The sequence below is a fragment of the Aptenodytes forsteri genome, unplaced genomic scaffold (genome assembly GCF_000699145.1).
Source record: "Aptenodytes forsteri isolate BGI_AS27 unplaced genomic scaffold, ASM69914v1 Scaffold4, whole genome shotgun sequence".
NCBI lineage: Eukaryota > Metazoa > Chordata > Aves > Sphenisciformes > Spheniscidae > Aptenodytes > Aptenodytes forsteri.
In genome coordinates this window covers 2,424,706-2,452,101 of record NW_008795442.1, presented here as the reverse complement: position 1 = coordinate 2,452,101, position 27,396 = coordinate 2,424,706, and the positions used below count along the sequence as shown (strand labels likewise).

At 39.5% G+C, this 27,396-nt stretch overlaps 1 protein-coding gene across 1 annotated transcript in view; it reads right to left on the bottom strand.

The window, feature by feature from the left end:
* The window catches only part of SRGAP1 (SLIT-ROBO Rho GTPase activating protein 1), an 84,393-nt gene that overhangs the window by 24,994 nt on the left and 32,003 nt on the right, over window positions 1-27,396 (bottom strand). The window contains exons 5-15 of the mRNA XM_019472539.1: window positions 25,046-25,228; window positions 24,529-24,657; window positions 17,019-17,240; window positions 16,121-16,222; window positions 14,209-14,406; window positions 14,005-14,089; window positions 9,597-9,624; window positions 6,609-6,711; window positions 2,843-2,903; window positions 2,607-2,684; window positions 931-1,065 (exon numbers count right to left, since the gene is read on the bottom strand). Coding sequence (XP_019328084.1) covers window positions 931-1,065; window positions 2,607-2,684; window positions 2,843-2,903; window positions 6,609-6,711; window positions 9,597-9,624; window positions 14,005-14,089; window positions 14,209-14,406; window positions 16,121-16,222; window positions 17,019-17,240; window positions 24,529-24,657; window positions 25,046-25,228 — 1,324 coding nt within the window. The remainder of the gene's footprint in view (window positions 1-930; window positions 1,066-2,606; window positions 2,685-2,842; window positions 2,904-6,608; window positions 6,712-9,596; window positions 9,625-14,004; window positions 14,090-14,208; window positions 14,407-16,120; window positions 16,223-17,018; window positions 17,241-24,528; window positions 24,658-25,045; window positions 25,229-27,396) is intronic.

Here is a 27,396-nt window from a genome sequence, read left to right as displayed (position 1 = left end):
AACACAGTTTGGAGAGAGCCTGCCCTAATTAATATCCCAAAGGACTGGCCCTTGTTACCTGTGAAACTGCCTCTTTCTCCATTTGGCTGAAGCAGGCAAGTTACAAAGGAAGGGTTGAAAGGAGGAAATTCTACAGAGCTAGCACCTCTGACCACTTCTAGTGGACCCACGGGGAACAGTAAGCCTACTGACGGTTGGCTTGGCCTCACCCCTCCTCAACATCTGCAGGGATCTGTGAAGTGGAAGAGGTTTTGTGCATGCCAGAGCAATTCACTCATCCACTGAGAACTTCCTAAATTACTACAACCTCTCTGCGTCCGGCTACAAACACCAGCAGTGCACAGACCCATGCAACGCTCCTTCAAGGCATCCCATTGCAGCCTGGTCATGCTTCTGTGTTGGAAGGCAGACCGAGCTCTTCTGCAGACAACACTCAGTGGCTCCCCTCCGTTCCTGCACTGAAGGGTTTTCCTGCCGGTTGGATTGGGGGTTTTAAGCTGAGCACAATAAAGGTCCAGAACCTCACAATGTCGAGCAGTTAGTTACTTATTCACCAGTGCTGACTCCAAGCTGCGGGGCATGAAAACCTTTGTGGAAAGTAACGTACTCTGTTTGCACAGTCATGACTTCCTCCCCTTCTGTCTGCCCCAGTGCACAGAGGAAAATAATAATGCGTTTAAATTTAACTATCTCTTGTATACCAAACGATATTCTTCCTGCCCTATTAAACAAAGAGTTGTACTGTACATTAATCCCACTGGAAAAAGGGAACAACCACAGCTGCGAGTATGACTAATAACTGACCCAGACTGTTACAGATGGCAAACAAATTGTGTCAGAAAAATCTGTGAAGTTAGCTCTTTTTTCAGGCCGCTACTGTATATATGAAAGTAAAATTCTATTGAGAAAGAAACAGAGATTTCTACTTACTGATACAAGAAATAAGATCATTAAATCTTTCCTTAGGAAAGACAGGATTTTCCAGCCCTCGGAAATAGAGCTTCAGTACTCCAGCAACTGAATTAATGTCATGGTTACTTTGGTCATCTGCCAAAGGATTTTCACCTTAAAAAGTAAATAAAGTGAATGAAACACACACGCAGGAGCATTCTTGCATGCAACATTTTTATAAGTGAGTGACATTTTTGGGGTTTTTTGTTTTTAGTATGTGGGAGGTGGCAATGCAAGCATTCAAGTGAGATAATAAACACTGATTTAAAAATCCCAGGCTATGATTAAACTAAAACAGGGAGCCTAAATAAAGCTTCCTTTAAATTACATAACCTAGTGATCTCTTAAGTCCTGAACTTCCAACTAGGTATTTATAAACATGTTGTCATTTACAGTTAGTAAAATAAAAAAGCCAAATGTTCTTAATTGAATAGGGTTTCTCAGACTATTCTTTGGGAGCTTACATAAAGCAAATTGAGTTAGATAACTCTTTGAATTGGAAATTTGTCTTCATTCTGAAAAATTAAAACATTCAGGAATATGTGCAACCATTTTGTGAAAACGCAGTATAGGAACTGAAACCCTAACTGAAACCTCAGCCATGACTGAACTACGTGTAATTTTAATGACTTAATCTTTATCTTGAAACACTTTAAAATGTATCTGTCTTCCAAAATAGCACTACCTAGGAGAAACAGTTAACAATAAGGCAGATTTAAAAGCTGGAGAATAGGAAGATGTGGCTTCACTTAGCATGTAAAAACAGCTGCTTCACGTATCTTGTCAAAGACGAGATCAGGTTTAACAAGATATATAACTAATCCTGGGGAGAAAAATACTGTGCATATTTTTTCATGCTTTTAGTCACAAGACTTATTGCTCCAAGGGTTTTCTCATTAGCAGATGGTCTGCAAAAGGTTTTTCTGGAAATTAAAAAAACAGCTTCTAAGACCCAGGAAAAGAGAATGTAAGATTTAAAAAAAATTGTAGATAGTATTGTTTTAACACAATTAGGGGATTGCTGGATCCTGGCTCCCCTAGCAGAGCAATCCTAGGCTGGATGTTGCAAGCCACTCATGTTTAAGAAGCTGTTTTCACTTCCTAGTATCTTTCCCAGAATTCCTCCTCTGGGGCTGAAGTTTCCTTTGGGAATGAAAACAGTGGTTGAAAATGGGACGACCCTTTCACAGCCTGTATTCTCATTGATCGTGATGCCACTTTGGCAGAGGGGTCAGAAAGTTGAGCACTCGTATTCCAGAAGATCAAGTAACAGGGTTCTCAAATTGCATTAAGTAGTCTCTTGAATCTAATAAAAAACCATAATCTTTCCTTTCTGAGGATCTTTAAAATAAAATATAGACAAACTATTATTTACAGTTTATCATTAACAAAAGACTAAAGTTTACAGTTGATTCAAGAGTCATATGCCTTGTCTAAACAAAATGAAAAACAACCTCAAGCTCCTAGGACATAACGGGGGAAAAACATGTACGTCATCATTATACTTCATCTTTAAGCATATGACGATGCAAAGTTTTAGATGCAGTACACAAAGTGCATACAAACTGCTTAAACAGCCAAGAAAGTAATTAGAATTTAAAAGATTTTTTAAATGTCAGATATTAAGGTGCTTGAATAAATGAAAATGCAATTACCTCTCTCAAATGAATTTTTAATATCATTGACTTCCACCTGGGAACCAGACACTCTGAAAATTCCCTGATGCTGAAGACCTGCAGCAAAGATGGGAGACAGCGGTGAGAAATGAATCTAGTTTTTAAAATACTTTTAATCTCTATTTTAAAAACAAAGTTGTGGTGGTAAATGTATTATGCAAAAGATACACAAAAAAGGGCAATAATGAAACGACATAGTGTATTTCAGAGCTTACCGTATAAATTGATAAATCTGATACAGCTTTCCACGATGAGAGGAATGACTTGTCCTGAATCCTGGAAAAACAAGAGCAGAAAGAGTTAACTGCAGATTGGGAAGAGGAAACCTCCCTACTCTGGACTGAATGTGAAAATGCATTTTCTTGGTCAATCCAGATGGACATACAGTGCTGGCAAAAAAACACATAAGAAAAAATACCATTTCTAACAGAGTTCTCTTCCCATTTAGGGAGGGAGGGAAAGGAACAGGTGAAGAGAAAGGATTACGGTTCTTCATTAGAATCATTGAATTGGGAAATTCAGAGACTTCATTCTCTATCTCTGCCACTGTATCTGGCTAACACTGTATGCGACATCTAAGCTCATGCATATGTTTTAGATTTTTGAAGCAAAATGAGTTAAAGCAGTGAATTTGCCTTTTTAAAAGTTTATTATTAAGAATAATAATTCATGATGAAGATGATCCCTCTGCATCCATTTAACTTACCTTTCTTTTCCTGGTGGAGAAAATCCTACATGGACCTAATTACACAGGACCTAATTCCTCGAGTTGCTTTTTTTTTTTGGTAAAAAATGTTGATCACAAACAGTTGACAAGGCCTTTTCTGGACCTGCTGGATTATCAGAAGTGTTCTTGGAGAAGAGCCACCAAATGACATTGCATGGGGTACGAGGTGTCTCCCTCCTGACCTGAGAGCGCTCCTACGTGCTCTGCTGATTTGCGTGTCCTAACACAGGGCAGATGATGGCCCAGCGCGTTGTTTTAGGTTGCTCTGACTAGCTGGGAATACACTGGGTGGTGAACTGCAGCCACTTTGAGATGAGCATGTGGTTCAGCTGCCTCTTCTGTAGGCACAAAAGTATTGGGAAAGGGAGGTTACAGCCTACACCTCCCCGCCTGCAACTGGCAGAGCTCAGGAGTCAAAGCTCCTGGCCTCAACCATGAGCCAGCAGCAGGTCTATAGCTACATCTTCAGTTAAGCAGAGGTGTTTTAATAAAGGAGAAAAAATGCTTGTGATGGGAGGGGGAGAAGATGACTATACACTAATTTTCAGTGAGTTATTTGTCGTTTTTCTTTTAAACTGCTGATTTTCCAAAAGAACTGTCACAGTCCTTCATCTGTGTGTTTTGGCACTTTAAAAAATGGATGTTTTACCCCAAGCACACTAATGACTACAAGTCATCAAATATCTATTAAAGACACAAATCATATGATTAAAAATTATTTAGAAAAGTTGGTGCTTATGCTGGAAAAATTACTGTTTCATAAATAATAGGTACCTTTGAAATTCTTGTCTTGGAAGCTATAATTTTTCTTTTCAAGTGAATTTCAAATAGTAAGCGCTTAGAGAATTGACTAATTCATTTGAAAGTTTAATATAAAACCAGTATGTATTACAAAACCACGAATTCAAAAGCACCCTGTAACTCAGAATACACATTTCCTCTTACAAACTAGTCCTTCATTTTCATGCTAAATTACACTAATGGGAAGTTTATGAATTAAGCCCAAGTAGAAGAAAAGCCAAATACTAAAAAAAATTTGTAAAATAACACACAGTGAAGCAATGAAAAAATGCACTTCCTGAGATAACCTAACCCCTGATCTTCTGTGTACTCCATGTTTTAGTGGGGCTTACAAAAGACTGAACTGCTAATTATGCTGTTTAAATTGTGGCTTGTTTGTCTTTTAATTTAAAACTTAGCAAAGACTGGCTAGCCAAGAACCAATACTGTCTGGATGAGCATTTTCTGTTTAAGTTGTGTCATGATTCAGTAACAGCTGAATAAAAAAACCACCATGGAACAGGTCAGTTGCTAAATCCAGGAATACTGTCATCTTCACCAACACTGAGCAGCCTGGCTCTCCAAAAAAGCAGAGTATTAGAAAACATGCACAACATGCACCCGTATCTCCTGTTAGTACGCTGGTTCATGCAAAGAATGTAAAGCCTCGGGAAAGATAGTGTTTGCAGTAAGAAATTACAAAAAAAGTAAATTACTTTCATACCTGGTTTTGGAGAATCTGTTCAGAACCACGCAGAACTTTGTAGTTAAGTAATTCCCTGAAATAATCTAAACTAACAGCTTTGGATTTTGGATCTAATGACAGGAAAATAATTTGAAGTAACAATCTGTGTTGGTGAAATGTCAAGAACGGTGACCCTACTGCTGCTGTGAATTTAATCTGATGTGTGTAGTCAGTGAATATATGTTTGGGACTAATTATCATTTCTTATGATGCAAAAATGTAACAAAAAGCAATTTAGTGTGATACTGTATTTCACTAGCTGTAGTCCTTTTGTGCCTGTCAAAATATCTCATCCCTATCAGGAATGACATGGTCTTTGGGCAGGGATGCTTTCCTAGGTTAGCTCCCACACTGGCAAATCTGTCATAAGGCTACCAGCTTTCTTTTCCTCTTTCCTTTTGAAAGGCTAACTATGTAGGACTCTGCAGTTGGAAGTGAGCCCTGTCACCCACACTGCCATGTAGCATAACCTTCTTCTCTGTGAGGGAAAATGACGGGGTACCATTTCTCCTGACTTGCTCTGTGCTTCTCTAATCCAGGGGCTTTTTGTTGTGGGAGTTTCTGCTTCTTTGCTTACTTTCATCCTTGAGCAAGAAACTGTTCATTATATTAATCTCTTGCATCATGTGATGATTTCCTGAAAGTCTTTGCACCTCACAGCACCGCCTGCATAATAATAATAATAGTTTTCCCTATAGTTGTACTGAGGGTGGCTGAAAGCTTAATTCAAAGACAGCTAAACTGGTATGGTGCCGCTGAGCACAGAATTTGTTCTGCAAAATATTTGCTGCTAGCTATGTTGCACAGGAAGAAAAAAAAATCCCTGTAACATTCAAACCCAGTTCACAGAGCTTGCAGTGGGGAATTTCATTCACTGCGTTTATAAATGTACTGTTACATATTTTTTTAAGATTTCTTTCCCTTAGCTCTGTCAGCTACTGTCCAGAGGCACTAACTGACTCTGATGGGCAGGCGCTTGTTAATGAATAAGGAAATATCCATCATTTAAGACTACAATCACTCCAGAGTTGTGCTCTGGTTCAGTTTTGCCTGCTGTACTTGTACACTCATTTCTTAATGCAAACTTCTCCCTCCAGGTCTTTTAAAGAACTAATTTTGAGCCAGGCGTGAATGCAACCCGAGAGAGAGGCAGAGATGGTTCTCTTGTCACCAGAACTATACCTGATGTCTCGTGTGAGAGTTCCTTCGGCCTCGGCTAGAAGCATTATTAGAAATAAAAGTATGAGAAAGAAGAAGATAGTAAATACAGCAAAGATGATACAAGATCCAGAATAGCGGTGATCACAATTTCACACAATATAATAAATTCCTAAAGTCATAGGAAATCAAAAGCTGGATATCAAACCCAGGGTAATACTGCTTCTCCACAGACTTTGAATACTGAATGTAATGAAAATGGCAAGCAGGAAATTGTGCTAAGTCACGGGATGCACCACTACATCCTATCTTCTACGTGATACTAAGTTTCCTAACAAAACCAGGCTGCCAATACTATCCCTACTTGATTAACAAAATCGTAGGGAGGCTAACGTGAGAGATGAATCCCCCTCTTTCCCTCTGACTTCAGGAAGTATTATATTGATCAACCGGGAAAGAAAAGAGCCCCAGGACAGACTTAAACATAATGATCTGCCTCAGCCCAAGTGAGGTGGTGACCATTATAGTAAGAAGTGTTGAGATCAGCCACTGGGGTGGCTGGTGCCAGTACCTTGATGAATGACTCCAAATCACCATTAAACAACTTAGCACTATACTGTGATCGGGGTCTGTGCTTCCTGTGTTTCTGGGGCTTAGGGGGAAGATTTGGAGGCCTAAGGGAAGGGAATATGATTACTGAGCAAGGCAGAATTAAGTCACACAATAAAATGAAATGTCGGTAAGCTCATGGCAAAACAACAGAACATTGAAAAGGGAGAAATAAACACCGTACTTATCAAATAAACACTTTCCATCAAATTTAAGTGTAACAGTGATTAAAGAGTGGAGAACTCCCCCATTAAAAATGCATTACTTATGGATAAATATTGACATTCTTTATGAATCCCTGCTTTGCAGTTTTACCATATACATTTATTCCAAACACTGCACAATTGGAATGGCCTTTTTTGCTGCGGTCATGCATGAAATGTGCAGCAACCACTGGAATTCATCCTGCCAGCCATGGCAGAACACAGGCCACTCGAAGCACCTCTTATCAAGCAGAAAAGTTGCTTCATGCTGGAGAAGCTTCAAATGCAAATTAAAGCTGCTCAGCACACTCCTAAGATGCTTCAAAACCAAACCATCTGCATTTTCAATTAGAGCCGGGAAGGTTAAACAGCTTTAGCCTTCCACATCCAACCATCAACATCTTCACACAAGAAAAGAAACATCTTGCAAATTAGCTAAAGGAATTAAAAGAATATCATCAACTTGAAACAAATAAACAAAAGCAGCATAGCGCAAAAAAAGAAAAGGAAGAACATACAAAACTTTGGTCTGCAAAACGTTTACCTAGTGTGTTACACATGTGATGACTACAACTGAAAGAGATTACAGGAAATAGATGTTGTTCTCTAGGTCATAATTTATTTTGTGAATGTCAGGGCACGCTACATGCCAACAGCTTCCCTAGTTTCCCTGCACCAGAAGTCCAATGTTTCTATAGGCTTTTCAGGAATCAGCAAAAAATCAAATGTTTTGGGGGAAACAGTGAGGAACAGTAATGCATAGAACATTAAGTGGTGGGACTTTGGTCTGTTTGGGTACTACCCGCTATTTTAAATTCATCTTTAAAGATATCCTCTTCCCTTCTACAATTTAACTTTGACCTCGAAGAACATTTCCGTTTGCGTGTCTTACAGTCTGGAAACTTAACTGAGCCTTGGGGCAATAGGCATGTCCCAGCCTAAGCAGGGGAACTGGTGCTGAGGAACGGACAGGCAGGCCCTACTCCCTCAGAGTTTCTTTCTCTAAGTGACCAGTTGTGAGAAGATAGGAGGTACGATGGCTTCAGGCTGCTCTCCCACTTTACTAAGGTAAAATCATTGCCTAAATCCATCATCTTCTTTCAGCTTCTTGCACAGCAGGGAATTTAGGATGATGTGAGCCTGATGAGTCTCCTGCTTTGGAGTCAAGAAAGAACGTTTTTCTCATTAGACATAAGCTTGCTGACTTCCATGCATTCCTGGTAGCATCTGGGGGCAGAGTTAAAGTTAAAGACACAGGTCTCAGAATTAATGACAGCAATTGGGAATAATGCTCTGATTTGTTACCGCTTTTCAACTGGGGTCGTGTGAGGAAAGAAGGTGAGTAAGTCCAGCTTTACAGAGCTAAAATGGACCATGGAGTGGTGGGAGAAAGGCTGGTCTGAAGTCTGTAGAGGTGTCCCCAGGAATATGGAGGCCAGGCAGAAGAAATTATACAAAACCAAGTGGTCCAGCAAAGGCAGAGCCAGAGCCGGATCTAAACTTCTTAGCTGGGAGGGCAAGACTCTTTTTTTTTTTTTCCTTAAATCCAAAGATGAGGTGGGGGCAATAAAGACACAGGTCTCAGAATTAATGACAGCAATTGGGAATAATGCTCTGATTTGTTACCGCTTTTCAACTGGGGTCGTGTGAGGAAAGAAGGTGAGTAAGTCCAGCTTTACAGAGCTAAAATGGACCATGGAGTGGTGGGAGAAAGGCTGGTCTGAAGTCTGTAGAGGTGTCCCCAGGAATATGGAGGCCAGGCAGAAGAAATTATACAAAACCAAGTGGTCCAGCAAAGGCAGAGCCAGAGCCGGATCTAAACTTCTTAGCTGGGAGGGCAAGACTCTTTTTTTTTTTTTCCTTAAATCCAAAGATGAGGGGTGGTGGCAAGGCCATTCCTGTCCAGGAAGCAAAAAGGAGAAAGGGAAGGCATTGAGCAAGGATGTATCGCATAGAAAGGGAAGGGAAGAGTGAGACCAGGAAAGCTGGGCTGGATGCTCCTGCTGTCACCAGGATGAGAAGGGTGGTGCCCGCAGCAGCGATACACACGAGTGGCAGCTGCAAATCCAAACAATTGCCATTGCCCCCACAGTCTGATACCCTGGGGGCTGCAGCGCTGGTCTGTGTTTATGTCTGGAGGCAGCGTCGCAGGTGTGACATTACACAACTGAAAAAGAATGTGCTGCACAAAGCAGGTAGATCTAACACTCTATCCCTTCTCTTCTGTGAATATATAGACCCATTTAAGTATCAAACACATGGATGCTGGGGGAGGCAGGTATTCCTGTCCAGAGCTAGGTTATCAAAGATGCAGCCTATCCCCTAAATTCATCTCTGTATCGGGTTCTTCTAAACTGTGTATCCTGACCAAGTGAATTACAAACCATGAGAGGCAAAGTATCTCTAGCAAATGAAAAATATTTCTTTTCTAGCACCAAAAAGCCCCCTGCAACTTCCAAATATGATGTGTGGTTCACAAATATTTGTAAGGATCTCCCAGCTTGTCCCACCCTTGACACTGGCCTAAGCAGCTCACAAGAATGAGGAAGATGAACAGTCTGGTCCTTTACCCATCAGCATGCAGAAACAGAAACGCTGAATGTTAAAACACACAGGGCCTGTACACAATTTATGTAACAACAGCAACAACAACGTTATATAGCCTTATGAACTTGTTCTAAAATTTGTAATTTCTATGATTTTATTACATTTGTAACTCTAAATCAAGCCAAATAAAAATATCTTACCTTGTTGTCATGTATTCAGCCCTGTGACCTAGAAAAGTTCAATAAACAGGAAACAATTATTTCTAGGTTTTAGGTAGATTTTTTTTTAATCTAAATTGGCAAATTACTTTTAACCCTAACTTTCATGTTACCAGCAAAAGATATACAACTATACAACAAAAGGGCAGTGCAGTTATGTTCCATCTCCACAGTTACATTTAAAATACAAACACAACTCATGTTATGGAACAACTTTTAAGAAGCCTGCCCATAGATTAAAGAGTCACTTGATACCGTAAATCATTTGAAGTAAAACTCCAAACAATGTCTATTGTTTGTGCTCATGTGTTTTAGTGGCTAAATCAGTATGGAAATAGAGCTGCGCCAAGATTAGATTACACCTCCCCTTGTGCCTAAACCTGTTCAGTGCTGAAAATACAGCGCTCTAGACACCAATGACTTGCTATTGAAAGACTCCTTCCTCTCTTTTGTCTGTGTATTGCAGGAAAAAAAATACAACGCTACCACGGGGAAACACCACAGAGGACTGCAAAGAGTTGTAAAGAAGCAAATACCGTATTCCAGAAAGGTTCCTGGAAAACCTCTTCAGAACAACAGTAAGTTAGGCATGTGCATTGTGTCAACTCATGATAATGAAAAGCAAAATAATGGAACAGTAGGAAGGTCATGGTATGATAAGTTCTAATCAGCCTAGTTTGCCCAAAGGGAGATTGTGCCCTATTAATTTATTAGAATTCTTTGAACATGTCAGAAAAATACTGTATAAAGGAAAATCAGTTGAATTAATTTACTTAGACTTTCAAAGGCCCCTGATAAGTTTCTTCACAAAAGGCGACTAAAGCAACTAAACAGCCATGGATTGAGTGGTAGAATACTCTCATTGATCAAAAACTAATGAAGAAAAGGGAAACTGAGTGGAATTAAATGGTCTTTTTTCATCATGACAAAAGTGTAACAGTCATTTACTCAAGCCTTCCTATTAGGACCATTTACATAATACATCATACATTTAGTAATGTCTTGGGGAGATCACAGCAGCTAAGGAGACAGAATATTGTGCAGATGACTGAAATACTTTTGTATCAAGTCCTGACAAAACTGTGAAGCCCTTCAGAGGCTTCCAGTTCCTTCCATGTTAAGGAACAAGACACACAATGGCAAATGAAATTCAGTATTGACAGGTTCAAGCAAGATATTAGGGAAGAAAGAATTAGACACCTATGCAGCTAACAGAACAATAGATAATTATACTGACTTTGAAAATCACTCTGAGCATCACTTGGGTTAGGTCTAAGTACACCACTCAATTAGAAAGTGACACCAAAAAAGCCTGTCAGACTGCAAAAAGAACGCAAAACAGTGATACGCAAAACATAATATTATGTGGCAATGTCCAGGTGCACCTGAAATACTGCACAGTATTGAAAACCCTAATCTGAAAATGTATTTTGCAGTACCAGAAACGTGGGGATCCACAGAAGGTGGCACAAAGAATAAGCTCTGGGAAAAATCCCTGGCATTAATAAGACATGTAAAGATTGTTGGCATCTATATTAGAGAGGTGAAAAAGAGGGATGAAAGAAGAGTATGTAAAAAACCCGATGACAGAAAAAGGGTAAGCCTGGGATTTCTCCCTACTCATGTAACCAAGGAAAGTTCATTGAGACTAAGAATCCCAATAATAAATGCTAGTAAAACAAAAGATGTTACAAATCCCTAGTCTGGGGGATTTTAAACACGTCTCTGATATTTAACAGATTAGGGCAAAAACTATCTGGGACGCAGGGGCAATTTCTTTTACAACTGCTTATTCTCTTTCTTGCATTTCCCTTTGCTTTGTTCATTTGTTCATTCAATAGATGAGCCTTGGGCAGAATTAATATGAGTATCAGTGTGCTTCCTATGTTTAGTATCAATTTCATTTGAGTATTTCTCATTTACTTTTCCAGATTTGTAGATGCAGACTCAGCACAGAGCACTTAATCTATCTCCCTTGTGCAGATCATGAATATGTATCTGCTGTGTCCATAAACAGCAACAGACTGTAGTAGGTAGGTGATGAACTGGAACAGAAGCCAAATGCTGTCAACGTTGTGGACACCAGACGGGAATCTGGATTTATTCAGCCTACATCCTTACACTGTGCAGGTTTGAATAAAAGCAAGAGAGGGTGCCAAAGGAAAACTTGCAGTTGAGACAGTCCTCTCCCTCTTCCCCCATTCTACTCTGCATTACTTAATACAGCACCCTGTATTATTTGTCTGCTGTGTTGCTGCCATTAAAGCTGCCAGAAAAGGCAGCTTGAGTGGAGCGGGGGAGCAGTTCACTTCCTACAAATTCAATACTAGCTACAGCAATAATGTTCTTAATTCCACTGTAATTCTACCCTTTCAACCATCTCCATTCAAGAAATGTACAGAATCCAGGTCCTCCTTCCCAGGCATGTGCATTGTAATGCAGGACATGCTTCAATAGAAGGGGTACTTGAACTTTTTAACCTGCAAGAATGAGGACTTTTTCTCCAAGTATTAGCTTTGAATGTGGATGTATACGTTTGGGGTACTATTTGTACGTGTTATCCTATGACGATGCATCAACTACGCACAAAAACACTGTCGGCAACACAGATTAACTACTTGGGGTTACAGCTGGTGGGTCGAAGGGAACTCTTCAAACAGAACGGTCCAAGCATGCCTGAGCACGGCAGAACGGCCCACAGCCTGATGGCAATTTACCACTTAGGTCACCCTGCTGAGAAGTTTTTCTTTGGATTTCCTTTCATACAGTTCTTTCCTTATTTCTTTCCAACATGCATTAGGCAACAGATTCTGGTGCCTTTTATCTTCCTCCCTTCGGTAGCTGATCATGCATTTTACTGGGCTTCAAATAACAAACATTCACTTTATTTTTCCAAATACATTTTCTGTGAGCCTTTGGAGGAAAATTTTCCTTTTTTTTGACTAACATCAGCTGCACATTGTTTTGTGTGAATAAACTGCTCAACGCACACATTCAAAAAAAAATTCCATTAAATGAAAACTTCCATGAGAAAGAACATAATGTAGTTAGTTGTCTAAAAATAGCTACCATCTTCTACAGTCTAGCCTTGCAAGAAAACGCTGTTTATTTCCTACCCCCAACCTCTGTCACTCCCTGGACAGGGGCTTTGTTTGGGTCATAGCCACTGAAATGTTAATAGCTCTTCAGGCACCTCCACAACTGGATTTGTGGATCTGGGCTTTTTTATTAAAAGCAAGAAGAGATCTGATTAACAACAGATTTTTGGCAGTAAAAAGAAAATAAATTGACACATCCTTTAGAGACACTCTTTAGAGAACAAGTTTCCTTTCTTGAGTCTGAACTTTGAATTATAGTCTTTAACCTTCAGGAGAGGGTTTTTATTCTTTGTGGTGTAATTTACTTCCTCTCAAGTCTGTAACACTCTGTGTGGCTAGTCCTCAAGGCTTGCAGTGTGATTCTCCTTTTCCCTCTGGTCCATGAGGAAGTGCCTGTTGGGAGGGCTGGTAAGAGGTGGGCTGGAACTGTGCATAGTGCCTGATTCATTACTGCCCTAATTCAGCTTTATTTCATTTGATCACGGACATCTGCTGACTTGGTTTATATTTTAAGACATATTTTTAAAAATTGTGGAGAGTGTTCAGGATAATGGATAATTCTCTGCTATCATACTTTGTAGTGCAATAATTTTTTTTTGTAATGCAATAATTTTATATGCAACAATTATAATCAACAGGTATAGAGCTATTCATTAAGTTTTCATTCATTCTGGTTCACAATACGCAAATACTTCGTAGAAACTCAACATTAAATTAAGTCGATAAGAGTCTCACTACTGACATTAGTGAGGTCAGGATTTCACCTTTTGCCTTTCATGAATGCTCCATTGAATTGTTAGGCTGCAAGAAGGACATTCATGTCCATGTGTCAGAAATATTGCACTAGTGAGTCCATTGTAAGAGATGCATCCTGGATAATTTTGTATGCTTAAAAAATATCACTCTCCCCCAACTCTTAAAGAAACCTCAAGTCAACAGAAATCATTAGGAAGTAGAAACAGTACATTTGTCACGGCTCTTAAATCACCCTGCACTGACTGTGTCAGCTCTCCTTTCAGACACGAGATTTTTCATTCAACAGTTTCGTTTCCAAATATAGTCACTTGTCTAAAGGTCTGTGCAGTGGAAATAAATATCTGTTGAAGAAATAAAATCAATTTATAGTGCGTACTCTTACCACTGCACCAAAACTATGACCAGTAAAAATCAAACCTATGCTTACTGGACAATTAAGCTTTAAGTTTTGTAATTTTTTCCTGCATACCTTTGGCATTTCAGTGGGTTCATTGCATAGTCTGGAATCACTTTTCAGTTTATTGTGTGATATTTACCTTCTCCGAGTGTCCTCTGCAGCAAGTCATGTTTTGCTTGAAGTTTTGTGATGAGATTACTACCTTCCAGATATTCTCTGAATTTCTGTAGAGATGCAGATCAATCTATTAGTATGTATGGCACATAAATTCCAGGAACTTCTGCATAATGTTTACTTCAGGTGTTTGGCCTGTATCACATGAATGAGGAAGCAACCAACATACCATGAAATAGAATTGCTCCGTTTCCTGCTGGTTAGCTCTTCTTTTTGCAATGCTAGGCTTACTCAGGTATGTCTCAGAGACTGTTGACTTCACAGACTCCGTCGAGCGACTGTGCTGGAAACATTCTGACACATCATAGTCTTCAATGGTGACCATATCTTGTATTGTCTGCAGGGTAGCCTCTGTTGTTTTCTTAACCTGGTGTTAAAAAGCACAATTTACCAAATGGGAAGATAAATACATACCAGAACAGCTTAGAAGGGAAGCTCATTATTCAAAATAATTCTCTGGCACGCTCCCTCAAACAAACTGGTGTGTAAAGGTAAAAAATTAGATGTACTATAACAGATATCTATGTAACATAAGAATGACATGATTAGGTTTCCTATCTAGTTCTCTGTTTTACCATGGTACAATCCACAAACATGGATGTACTCTTGTGTTGTCTGTATAGCACTCTCAAGCATTTGTTTCCTGAAATTAGAATCGAAATGTGACATGATTTGATTAGGGACCCTAAGCTGGGACAACAGGCAATAGAGATGATCCACTGCTCTGAAGGGTCAACTCTCCCACATGTGGCCAACGTGTTAGATTGAATGTGTACATCCAACGATCTGGCTGCCAGAGCAAGAAGTTGTTGTTTCCAAGACAAAAATCTGTGACACCGTTCTGCGGAGTGCTATGGTGCAGAGCACAGTGATGTTCAGACTGCAGAAGTGGAATACACAGCTGGAGGAGGGGGTTGGAGAAAGAACAATTTACACCAGCCTCACAGCACTTCCTATGAGCTATGGAGAGCACAGTCGCTCATAGTGGAAACCAGGGCATGGAGGCCGTGGAACAGGGGATGCAGTGTTTCCGCAATGCAATAAAGTAACTGGCAGGATTCACAAGGATGTGATTTACCTCCCAGTTCTGCTTCGGAAGAGTCTCTAGTACAGTCATCTTAACTGAATCATGCACACTTCTACACACGTCTCTGGTGTAGGCAAATATCCTTTTTGTGCCTGCCAACGTGATTTCTCCCCCTATGCCCTTGCACTTCACTTTACTGAAAGAAATAATCTTTCTCCTTCCTTTTGTCTTTGTTACCTTGAGGTACTTTCTGAAATCAAGTAGGATTTTTTAAAGACTACTGTACATGTCTCATGGACATTAATATTTTGTTCTAAGCATTCAGCACGTAACATAGAATGAGAAAAACTGGAATCCTGAAAACTTACCAAAGAACTACACCAAGAAATTAAAGTATCCCTATGTTTTAATTTAGGAACAGATTCTCATTTAAACTGAGGGCCTTTAACACTGCCTTAAATTGGATAAAAGTGCAATTTATACCCACTGGGAGGCCCCTCTCTGCTGCCAGAGCAGGGGAAAGAGAACAGCATAGCTTTACTGTATTTTACAAAAAAATGCATTTTATTTTACTAGGTGAGCTATTCCCATCACAGGCATTCAGTACTTGTGTTTATAAATAGCTGTAGCTGAGAGTGCAAGAGATTTTGAGTCAGCTACCACAAAAGACAGTCCAAATTCCTTTGTACTTCAGAAGTAGCAATTTGGGGACTGGACAGAGGGTGGTCACAGAAGACAATAACTGTGCTCAGTAGCTTTCTGCCACAAAACTTTAAAAATAAGTGCTCTAACAAGTTTTCACTGAAGCATCTACAGAACACAGAACTCAGTAACGTGAATGTACGGACCGGTAAAAGATGAAGTTTCCAAACCTCTATAAAGCAGACAAAGATCTACCTTAGCATATTTGACAGTGTTTGATTTTTAAAATTAAAACAGCTCATACAGATTGAAGCTATTTCAGGGTCATTTACATGCTTTTGACAAGGTAGAAAACACTGCACCTTCCTGAAAATGGCGTTCAATGCATAGCCCGCGTAGACACAGATCTTACCTCCTCATTTTCGATTTTGAGTGTGGCCAACCGCGACTGTAGTTGCTGATACCTAAGCATAAGCTCTGCTTGCACAGGTTGCTGGGCAGTGACCTGACAAACCTAACAAAGAATCAAAAAGAGCTGTAAGATGCAAGGAAGAAAAAAAACAGTCAATAGTCTTTGGTTGCTCTCCTTAAAACTAGGTGAATTCCAACCAAAGCCATTAAAACTTAATGAAGCACACAATGAAATGTGTCCATCTAAATTGAAAGTATTTATGCATTACAAGGTGTGGAACTACGTACCACATCTTATGACTACAGAGTACAGCCTTGTGCATCTGCTTTGTGTTGCTTTTCTATCACACAGAAATGCAAACCCTGCAGTTACCTTCAAATAAAGATGTACACGTGTGATTCTGCATTCTGCTTTGCTACTGGCCTTTGGCGTAGCAGAACAGGGCACAGCTGGGGTGCCTGGTATGCTTGAAATCTCCAGATGATAAAATGGGGGAGGAAGAAGGTTAAAAGGCTGCATTTCAGTGTGCATAATTTGGAGCAGCTCTGCAGCTGCTCTCAAATAGCACCCACGAGCTCTGTTATGGGTGAGGCTGGTAGTGAAGACATAAAGCCACTACTTACACTGGTGCTGGGCTGAGCAGAGGTTCGCCAGCAAATCCACAGCAATGTCATTATGGGTAATACAGAGTATAATAACACACAATAGTTTTTACTTGAGAACTCTGAAGAAGCTCAGAACAGCACTGCCAGTTTTTGCAAAATGTTATTGCTGATCCACCTGCTTTTGGGTAGCAATAACAGCTTTTACCAAACTCTTTCTAAAAGGGGATAAATTCTCTGTCTTGGTATACAGACACAGAAACAGTCACTGTGGGGATACTTGCCACTATACAGACCTCATCACCCATATGAGACTGGAACTCAAATTTCATTGGTGGACAAAAAGCGGTGGGGTACATTTCCATGAATCTCTGCTTGTCACTTCGTGGCTCCAAGCTGTCAACTGCATTTTCAATGATGTCTAAGCCCTCATGCCTGGAAGTTTCAAGGTTATACTCTGCAGAAAGGTATGTTCTTAGGGCTCTGTTCAGACTAGCGTGGTATCCAAGATCGCAACACTAAAAACACAATAAATGTAAAAGAAAATAAATTAAAAAGGAGGAACATCACTCCAATATCCCAAGCCACAAATTATCACTAAAATTTTCTGTCCTGAAATTCTTCTGTCTTCGAAGTATTTTACAAAATATCTTGTAAATTAAAATACAATAGTGGGGTCAAGACAGTAAGTATTTAGTATCCTCATTCTATTGCAAAGATGAAAGGACAGTTTTAGAAAAGAGATCATGCCAGACATACAAGTATGGCAGTATGTTTGCACTTGTTTATCAGATACAGACGTGCAGTTACTGTATTTACATAGAAAAGGTCTGGGACTCCACACAAAAGTGGGCTTTTCAGTATTATTGTCATATGTAAGCCTCAGATCATCTATTTAAACCCATCCTGATATAACTCCACCATTTAAGTCAATGCTAGCACCAATGAAGCAATTCCTGCCCACCACGTCTGTGCCCAAACAAAAAACCCCACAACTGCCTCTTGCATTAGTGACCCATCTAAGATGCTTTTTGATGCAAGGAGAATGGTTTAACATCCTTTCCCCTGATGGTGAAAATGTATTTACTGTAAACATCTTATTTCCCATGCTCAGACAGAGCCAGCAATGTACATCATGTTACTAAATGCAGAAAGTCATAATTTATGTCTTTTTTTCTAGGGGTGAGAAAAACACTGGAATGTAATTGAAACCTAATTGGTAGAGCATAAAGTTGTGTTTGTTCTTGAATTTTAAACATCCTCGGTTTGCATTATTCATGATTGGTTAATATTTTAGAGGAACAGCTGAATATATTTTTAAAATGTCACAGCAGTAGCGTATCAAGTGATTGTTTCCTTACTTTTTCCCCACATTACACAGTAAACAATATCCTCTGCTTCTGCTCGGTGAGCTTCCAGGTAATGGCAGATGTATCGCAAACCTCTCTGTCACCACAGCAGTGGCACGTCAGTCTGCTAACAGTTGCATACAAAGCAATGTTCTTTATTCGAACAGGAGAGATTTGTTCCAGCCAGAGGCCAATGCATGGCTAGGGCAGTCAGGCAGCATGCTGCTTTAGGGCATCCCTCAGCCCCCAGCCACCCATCCTGGGTGCCCACCCGCAGTTTAAAATCATCCTTCCCTGCAGGACTCGCAAGTTAAGTGATGCAGTTGGGTAAAGAAGCAATTTGAATTGAGCCCACTGTAGACTACATTTATATGCATACCTCCCTCACAGCTATTACAAACCCTTAGGACTCATGGGATCACGTTCCCCTCCCTTTCCCCTCACTTATTTGAAAAAGGAGAGAAAAAGAGAGAGAGGGAGACAGACAGACAGACATATAGATGCACACACTGCATGGAAAGAGTTTTCAACCTATTTACCATACCTAAACCTGTGTGTAGAAGAGAAAGAAACCCCTCACACCTTGCCTTAGGTGCAGTAATGACTAGTGATCAAACTGCTCTCTGAAATCTGACAACAGAGGGCTGTTTTATTTACAACAAAACTTCCAGAAAGACTAAGCTTTCAGACCTAGTGAGTACTCCAGGTAGTTACTGCAAATGGGACAGTGGCTCTCCAAAAACCAGTTGCTGAACCATTTAAAGAAAATGGTAAAAAGATGTCACGTTCAATCAAACACACATAGGTTAATCTCTCTCTTTTGCATTTATAGAATGGAAATTTGTGTTACACTTACTAAAACAGCCGCTCAACTTTTATACTAAAGCACATCCATATTTCAAAGACCTCCAGCCTAAAAAATATTGTTTCTAAAAGGAAAAGTCTCTTGGTGTTTTTCTCTTGTTCTGTGTCAAATCAGATCTCATATTTCATTCACTATCTTGGATGAAAAAGACAGACTAAAAGTGCTGATAAGAAAGTGGATCAGGACAGCCGTTTTATTTCATGTGCATTAGTTTCAGAGAGACCTCACGGAAGATTAACTGAGAGGAAATGAGAAATAGAGGGCAATGCCAGGTTTAGCATGGCCAGCTATCCATGTATTATAAAACTACAGGCATCTAGAGCCTGAATTTTGGCTCTAGAGGATTAATCTGAGTATTAATAGAAAGCTTATTGATTTACAATTAGAGCTGTGTGGATTTCTGATGCAGTTTTTTTGCAAGTTGGAATATAAGATTGCAGCCTTTATGCTGTGACAGTACCAAGAACTTCATTGTTTAACCCTTAATCTACCTCAGTAGCTATCATCACGGTCATCTTTTGCAGGTGATGACAGCTGAACAGGGTAACAAATACGGCCTCTCAGCCAAGAAGGATTCTTGAAGTGAAGCACAATATCCTGCCAGACTAAGGCATTTTCTTGCAATGCCAATGCCAGCAGAGCAAACAAGAACTAAATCCAGAACCTGAACTAATGCCTTATCACTAGTAGCTCTTTGAATGGAATTTAAAATGCCTGAATTTGGAATTTTGCTTCAACGATCTAAGTAAAAACAGAATTTGTATGAGTAAAGTTATGTTTTAAAAGCAAAAATAAACACTCAGACATCACAACTCTTACTTCTGCCAGACCATAGTTCACTTCCTCCAAAATTTGGAGACAAAGATAATTTTAACTGGGGAATGGCTCTGTCACAATATCAACTCATGGCTACTCAGAAAGAAGAGTACTGTTTTAATCTGCTAGTACTAGTGATGGTTTAGAAAGGCAGTTTTCTATAATGGAGATGGCATATTTGGGTATTTGTTCATTACTAAGACTACAAATTTAAGGTACTGGCACTAAACTGCTGCTCCCACCACATCCTGTCTGACCACACTTGGAAAAAAAATCACCAACCTTTCCGACGTTGCAAAAAAAGTACATATGTATGCAGACACACACACACACGCATGTATGTACACATGACTTTCAGGAAAAACCTGTAGATTTGTAGAAAGATTTGGAAAGTTCAAGCGAGCAACCACACTGTTAGCCAAAATAAAAATGAATCTTTGAGGCTCACTAATCAGCACACCAAGGCTACAGCCTGGATGGCTAATGAGATCTGCTATCAATCTATGGGCTAGAGAGATGAGACGTCAGTTGGTGCAGCAAGACATGAAGATGAGAAATGAGCGAATGAAGTCATAGACTATGAGTTTTATTGCATTTCTGGATTCATAAAGACTTTTGGTTGGGCAAAGTGGAGGGAGATGAGTGATGCATTTGGGATATGTGTGAAAAATTAATTTTATAATTTGCATTTTATTCTTATTTGGAATTAAATCTGAAGCTGTCTCAAGAGCATTTACTGTCTTTATTGCTCCCCAGAGTATATTTAGGCTTGAACAAAACAAACTTCAGCACTTAGCACAGAGCTTCAACCAAACAAGCAAGCTGCTCTTCATTTCATTTCAGGAATAATAATAAAATTCTAATGCCAATGGAGAGAGAAATTAATAAAAAAAAGCCTTAACCTCTGAATAAGTCACTTTCTAACTGTCCTGTTACACAGACATCAACATTCAAATCAAAGGCATCTGGCTGTACATATCATAATTATGAGAACTTATGTAATAAAGATTGTGAGCTGCACACACTCTAGCCTAGTTTTAAACTTGGTTCTATGAATGATTAACAAAGAACCTTTGCAGAATAAATGAAGTTCATAATAGCTAAATGTTCCCTAACTTCCTAACCATCCAAAGCATGCAGACTGCAATTAGAGATTCAGAAACTCCATTCTAAGAAAGACCAACACATGAATATTTTATTTATTCTAGCAGCAGAACTACAGTCAAATTGTTCTGATCACTATTTCCTAGCTTTTTACCTTCAGATCATGAGCGCATGGTAAGTCTGAAAAAAGGTCCCTACCTTCCTCTCATACCCAGATAAATCTAATAAACTCAATTACATGGAAATCTTCAAGTAAATGAGCAGTAGTATGTGCCACACGGACAGGGGTGTGTACTCTGTTGCTCCTCTGAAACCCAATCTTAAAAAAAATAATTTCTACATAATGGATAAAGCTTATTTAATTCAGCTAAAAAGTAATCTTTGCTACTTTTTACATAATACAAATAAAGAAAAAAACTAGTCATGTCCTCCACTTGAACTAGATCCTACTATATAGTCAGCAGAGAAGAAATATTGAACAGAAAATTCAAATTCCTCTAGCACAATATGCAGAGGACAGAAATATACTGTGCATATCAAATCCTGTTTATCCCTCTACTTCTTTGCAAATGCTGGTCCCAACCCTCAGCTCGCTAAATGCATTAAAACATCCAGCTAAGACTCCAGCAATATTTTTATCTTGCTTTTATCACAAGAGCTTAAGATGAACAACACATCATCATTTTAAGTCAGAAGCTCTGAGTTTTGTTAATGAAATGAAGGAGTTGAACAGTTCAGACCGAGTTCAGCTGAGGAACTGCAATTTAGGATTTTCCATATAAGCCTCACAAATCAAGTTGCAGTGGAATCCAAACGAAAAAAATATGATTTTTTTGTAAAAAAAAAAATCCCATAACCCTCCCCAATCTTGTTACAAAAAATATATATATTGAAGAGTTCACTGCATTCCTACATATATTTATCCAATTTTTATCAGACATATTTTTCAGTAATGTAGGAAAACATTCAGTTTCATTTATGGGCAACACCAACAGCTTGGGGAGGTCTAAATCCCTTCCATGTTAACCAGAATTCAGACATAGAGGAGAAGTAATCCCCTTCTGTACAGGCAAAGAGAGAGCTCAGGCAAGCACAGAAAGGCAGGCAGGCAGATGGGGACAAAGTAGAGAGGGCAAAGAATGAAATCGCCACCACTGCTCTGAAAACTCCGAATCGTACCATTACATTAATAGATTTACAGAATGAGACAGTCTGGACTGTTGCAACATATGGCCAGTGGGAAGCATGTCTCACATTCCAATGATATAACCCCAAAATCTTGCCAAGACTCTTGCATTTACAAAAAGCGTTTCTTTGTCAAGTAGTAAACACTCTGTCTAGATACCAATGCTTTCACAGCATATTCTGATGAAATACAAATGTCTGAAAGACACTTCATTTAAACAAGCTCACAATCGGATTAAATTGGCTCTGAAGCAAATTCTGGTTGCACATGTTTACAGCCTACTCTTACAAAACAGTGATGCAAAGGGCAGCTAGACTTTCCATTTAAATTCCTTAGGGAAGAGTCATTTCTAAAGCCATTTTGTCAAAAGAATGTTATTGTCTACGTTGGTCCACGGCTTGGAAAAAGCCGTGCAAAGTAGGTATCTTTTTCCTGCATTACTAAATACTGTAGAATGTATATTTCTATTAAAAACTAGCAGTTAGAAAACTCTAGTCTTCATGGTTGTATAAATATCTTCTCAAACAATAACTCCAAAGAGTGTTGTCTTTGTATATATATGCAGAGAGAGCTTCACTTCGCTTCTCCTTGCAATTCTTTGTGAAGCTCCAGGCCCGTGGTTCCTCCCCTCAGCTTTCACTGCTATGGCAACCTCTGTGGACATCAATGAAATGGGTAAAAATCAGGTGCATTTTCCTACCTGAGAAAGTTTTGACCAAGCAGAAACATGCACTGGAGACATTCCCTGGGAAATGTGAACTCCGAAAGAGAAGGCAGGAAAGAAGACAAAATCAGCATCTCTCCAACCTCTGAAGGGGTGGGGGTGCTGGGAACAGAAGGAAAGGGACCTTTCCTTCCTTCCAGCAGACAGGAAGAACTCATAAAGTTCACATTTATCAGACATGCCCTAACTAGAAGCTAAAAATACATCGTTCTGTATCAGGAAAATCATCCAGGAGGTAGGGACAACTTCTCACTTGGGTGCTACTCTAGCAGGTATGCTGCTTGTCCTTAGTTTTCTGCCCTGATCATCTATCTATCAGGATCCTGATAAATGTTTTCACTGCCTGGGCAGGCCAGGTGGGTGGAGCAGGATGTGCAGGTACATGGGTGTAGATTAGATAGGGACAATATAGAGCAGAATAAACCAGAAGATATCAGAAGAGAGAAGACGTGCAACAGTGAGTAGGAAAGAGGAAGAAAAGAGATGTTGAGCTAGAGACAGCAAGAAATGCTGAAAACACAAAAAAGATACATCACCATCTATTATAAGAAAGAAGCAAGAAAAAAAGGAGCAAAACCATTTGGAGGGAAAAAAGTTGAAAGGGAAAAGGAAAAAGTTATAACAAAATCAGGCAATATTTTATAAATTACAGGAAAACGGAAATGTCAAAGAAAACTGACTCTCAGTATTTAGAAAACATACAATAAAACACATATATGCAGCTATTTTAGTCCATTCATCTCAAGAACGCATTTTTCCCCTTCTCTATCAAGCTTTGCTTCTCCAGACAGTAGAAAGGAGAAACCTTTTGTCAAATGCTGCATTAATTTATACTATATTACAAACCAGAGCTTACCTGGCTTATCTTTGTGATGAACTTCCCATCAGAAATGACTGTATGTGAAAGTTATTTACTATTGTAAATAACAAATGCTATTGTTGCAGTAGAAAGCATATCCAAATATCGAGCATTTCATATGGGCCACAGAGGTGTACCCACTGACTTATTTAACACTACATTGCTAGTGAATTAATGTTCTTGAGCTTGTGTTTGCCACCTCCAAATTTTCTCTATCAAATACATGGTCAGCTTACGAAGAGAGTGGGACATGATAGAGTGCAGGATCCTCCCTCCATATCATCTAAAAATGTCAATAATACAGGTTCTGGAGACCACATGCTAGTACAAGTCAACATCAGTGTACCACCTCATTCTCCTAGGATGTTCTCACAGGAATAACTTAATGAAAATCAGTAACAATTCTGTTGACAGTACAGAGTACAGGATTGATTGTGTCTGTTCTGCAAACTACATGAAATAAGAATAAAAAGCACTGTATATTTGATTCAATGACTAAATGAATGAGACTTTCATGACACGGAGGAAATGCCTTCTTTTGAGTTAAAATACCATTATTAGATGCCCACTTAAGAAGCTTATCTTGTAAAAAATATTTGTACCCCAGAAATCCTTTTATAGTACAAAATGGAAATGTCTACCTTTTTTGTGTTATTCCTGTCATATTTTCTCTTGCCACATGGGGAGAAAACATAATGTTCTAACTTTAAAGGAACAGGTTCAGCATGTTATTGGCACTTTGTGAAATATAAAGCTGAAGGGAAAATCTGCTGATTATACCGTACAATTTTATAAATGATAAGCATATTGTAGGCAACCCGTATGACTAATGTATTGCCTTTGAAAATGAAAAGTATTAATCCTGAACAGAATAAACATAAACACAAATGTGCCAATACTTACGTCAATTAAATCCGAAAGGTCATGAATATAATACTTGAAAACAGAAGCATTGGTTGCTTCAAGGGTGAGCAGGTATTCATTACGGGCCTTAATAGATTTCAGCTTGTTTTCAGAATATTTTGCTTGACGCTAGGAAAAAGATTGTCTGTTAATGTATTTGAATTACTTCATTTTTGGTATGTAGCAAATATGGTAACAATTCAAGCACACATTCCTATTAACAAGAATGAATCTTAGTTGCCAGCCTGTTATGCATATAACAAATGTAATACAAAGTGATAACTTAGTATTTTGTTTCAAATGTGACAAACCATATAGAAAGAATTATACTAGGAATAAAGTATTCCCCTCTCTGAACTGCAATTAAGTCAAGTTATCTATAACCCACTGCTAGTTTATTATGTGTACCTTGTTTAATTTCATTTCCCAGTTGGACTTCTCTGTCTAGTATCATGCTAAAGAATGTCAGAAATGCACTAAATTTACTTCAAATGAAGATAAATAAAGGACTATTTACTTTTTCTTTCATTTTTTCAATCTTTTTCACAGAGCTCCGTCTCTGGTGCCTTTCTTCTAGTCGAATATGAAAAACAGGGTCTCCTGACCTCCCAATCTGTTTTTCTTCTTGCTTCTCTGCCTCCTTCAGTTTGCTTTCTGCACTGATGCTCTCTGCATGATACATGTGGTACGTTTTCATGACCTGCAGAAGACAGAGTCAAAGGAGAGTTAGGACAAAATGAAAATACAAAGGTATCTACACAGGGTCTTTGAGTAAAACATTCTCTTATAAACATGGAGCTTGGATAAGTTTCTTTGCCAACAGAGATTGAGGATGTCTGGGTGCATTTTTATTTTATTTTTATATATCTAAAATTCTAAGTGTTCAGAGTGCTTTACCAAGCACTATGAATAAAGAGAAAGGTGATGGAGAACTAGTTGTAATGTAAGCGTGTGAGACCATCTCTCATCCTGCCTCACTTCTGCTCAGAAGGGCCTTGCATCACTGAAATGTTTTGATGGGCAATGGGGCAGCAAGTTACCAAATATTTCAGTCAAAAGTTGTGTAGAAAATTTTTGGGGGATTTTTTTTCATTGCTCTGATAAGATAGAGCAAAATCCTTCTTATTAAACTTCAGAATTCCTGTCTTTGAATGAAAACATGAAATAATGAGCAATAAAACTAAATCTATGTCAGTGCCATATCTATCTGACTTCTTCAGTGCTAAGTTAACAGCTCGGCTGTGGACATCGAATGTTTGAAAGTGGAAGGACCCCTTCAGCACTGAGGAAAGGGGAAGGAAGCAGAGGCAAGGGGAAACTTCTGTCTGGGAGCACATCCCCAGCCAGCTGGATGGCTGTCCGCAGCCTGGAAAGAAGTGGCTCCCAACTGCGCAGCCAGCAGATTGGACATGACCTAAAACCAGATGAGAGCTGGAGAAGGAGCCATCTGATAAATAAATTGTGAAGATGCTTTCCCCATACCCCCCGAGTTAATACCATTATCTTCCCCCTACACACACGCTGGCTCTGCAGCCAAGAGAGCTTGGGCTGCCAGCCTGCAAATACATGATTGCACAGACCACAAAGAGGGAGAGGGACTGGTTCAGCCAGTCCTCCCTTTCTTCTTCAAGCAAGAAAAGCCTCAGCTTGAATGCTGCGTAGTGGGCAGCAAGCAACCACAAACCACCTGCCTCTGCTGGGGAGGGCTGTCTCTACCCACCTCCAGCACAGAAAGCATCTTTCCACCTTTCCCAGCCTTTTTTGTTTGTTTGTTTGTGGTTTTTTTGTTGTTGTTGTCTTAAGTTTCACGCAAGGAATAAACCATGAAGGCATCCTCAGGCAGCCAGCGGCCTCCTCTCTTCTTCACAGGGTGCCAGAGTGCTCTCTCCAGCAGATGTTATCTTTGGGCTGAGGCCATGCAAGCCATTCACATCTTCTCCGAAGGACACAGCCAGGGAGGAATCAAACGGGCTGTTCCTCCCTCAGCAGAGCTTTGTGTGACCCATGGAGGAGACAGACTAGTCTGGGGAGCTGCCTTGAAATATTCCCTAGGGAGAGGAGTAGTTTTTGTAACTGAGTAGTTAGGCCAGCCTAAGGAGCATCCGTAGAGTGGCAACGCTGGGGACACTAAAGTTAGATAGCGCAAATTTGCTGCAGCATGGCTTAGCGTGGATCGACACAAACCAGCTGCACGCCATGGCAGGTGCTGGCTGAACAGATGCATATTTAAAGTCTTGTGCAACAGAAAGAAAGAAACTTTTAGAGGGCTGCCATTTTGCGTAACCATGTATGTTATGCATATGTTATACACCATAACTTTGTATGCCACTATTTAATACTGATGCCATGCTGTAGATACAACTGAAATAGGATTGATATTAAAAATGAAACAGGCAACTCTTCACTAACTTCCTGTAGTAAGGTAAAAAAGTTGGAGACATGCATCAAAAAGAGTGGCCTTGTTTTTATTTTTAAAAACATATGTTTACAGTGCTCTGCTGATAAAACCCAAACTGCCCGGAGCAGAGCTTAGTGTTATTGCTGCTATTTTATAGCACAGTCACGCTCCAAGGCCCGACCAGAGTGCAGAGCTCTGAGTGCCATGTAGCCCAGTGCACTAGTGTTCTGGTTTCAGCTGGGATAGAGTTAATTTTCATCCTAGCAGCTGGCATAGTGCTGTGTTTTGGATTTAGCATGAGAATAACGTGATATTACATTATTATATTATTATATTATTATAGTATTATTGTGATATCCTGATGTTTTAGCTGTTGCTAAGCAGTGTTTATACTAAGTCAAGGACTTTTCAGCTTCCCATACTCTGCCAGCGAGGAGGTGCACAAGAAGCTGGGAGGGGGCACAGCCAGG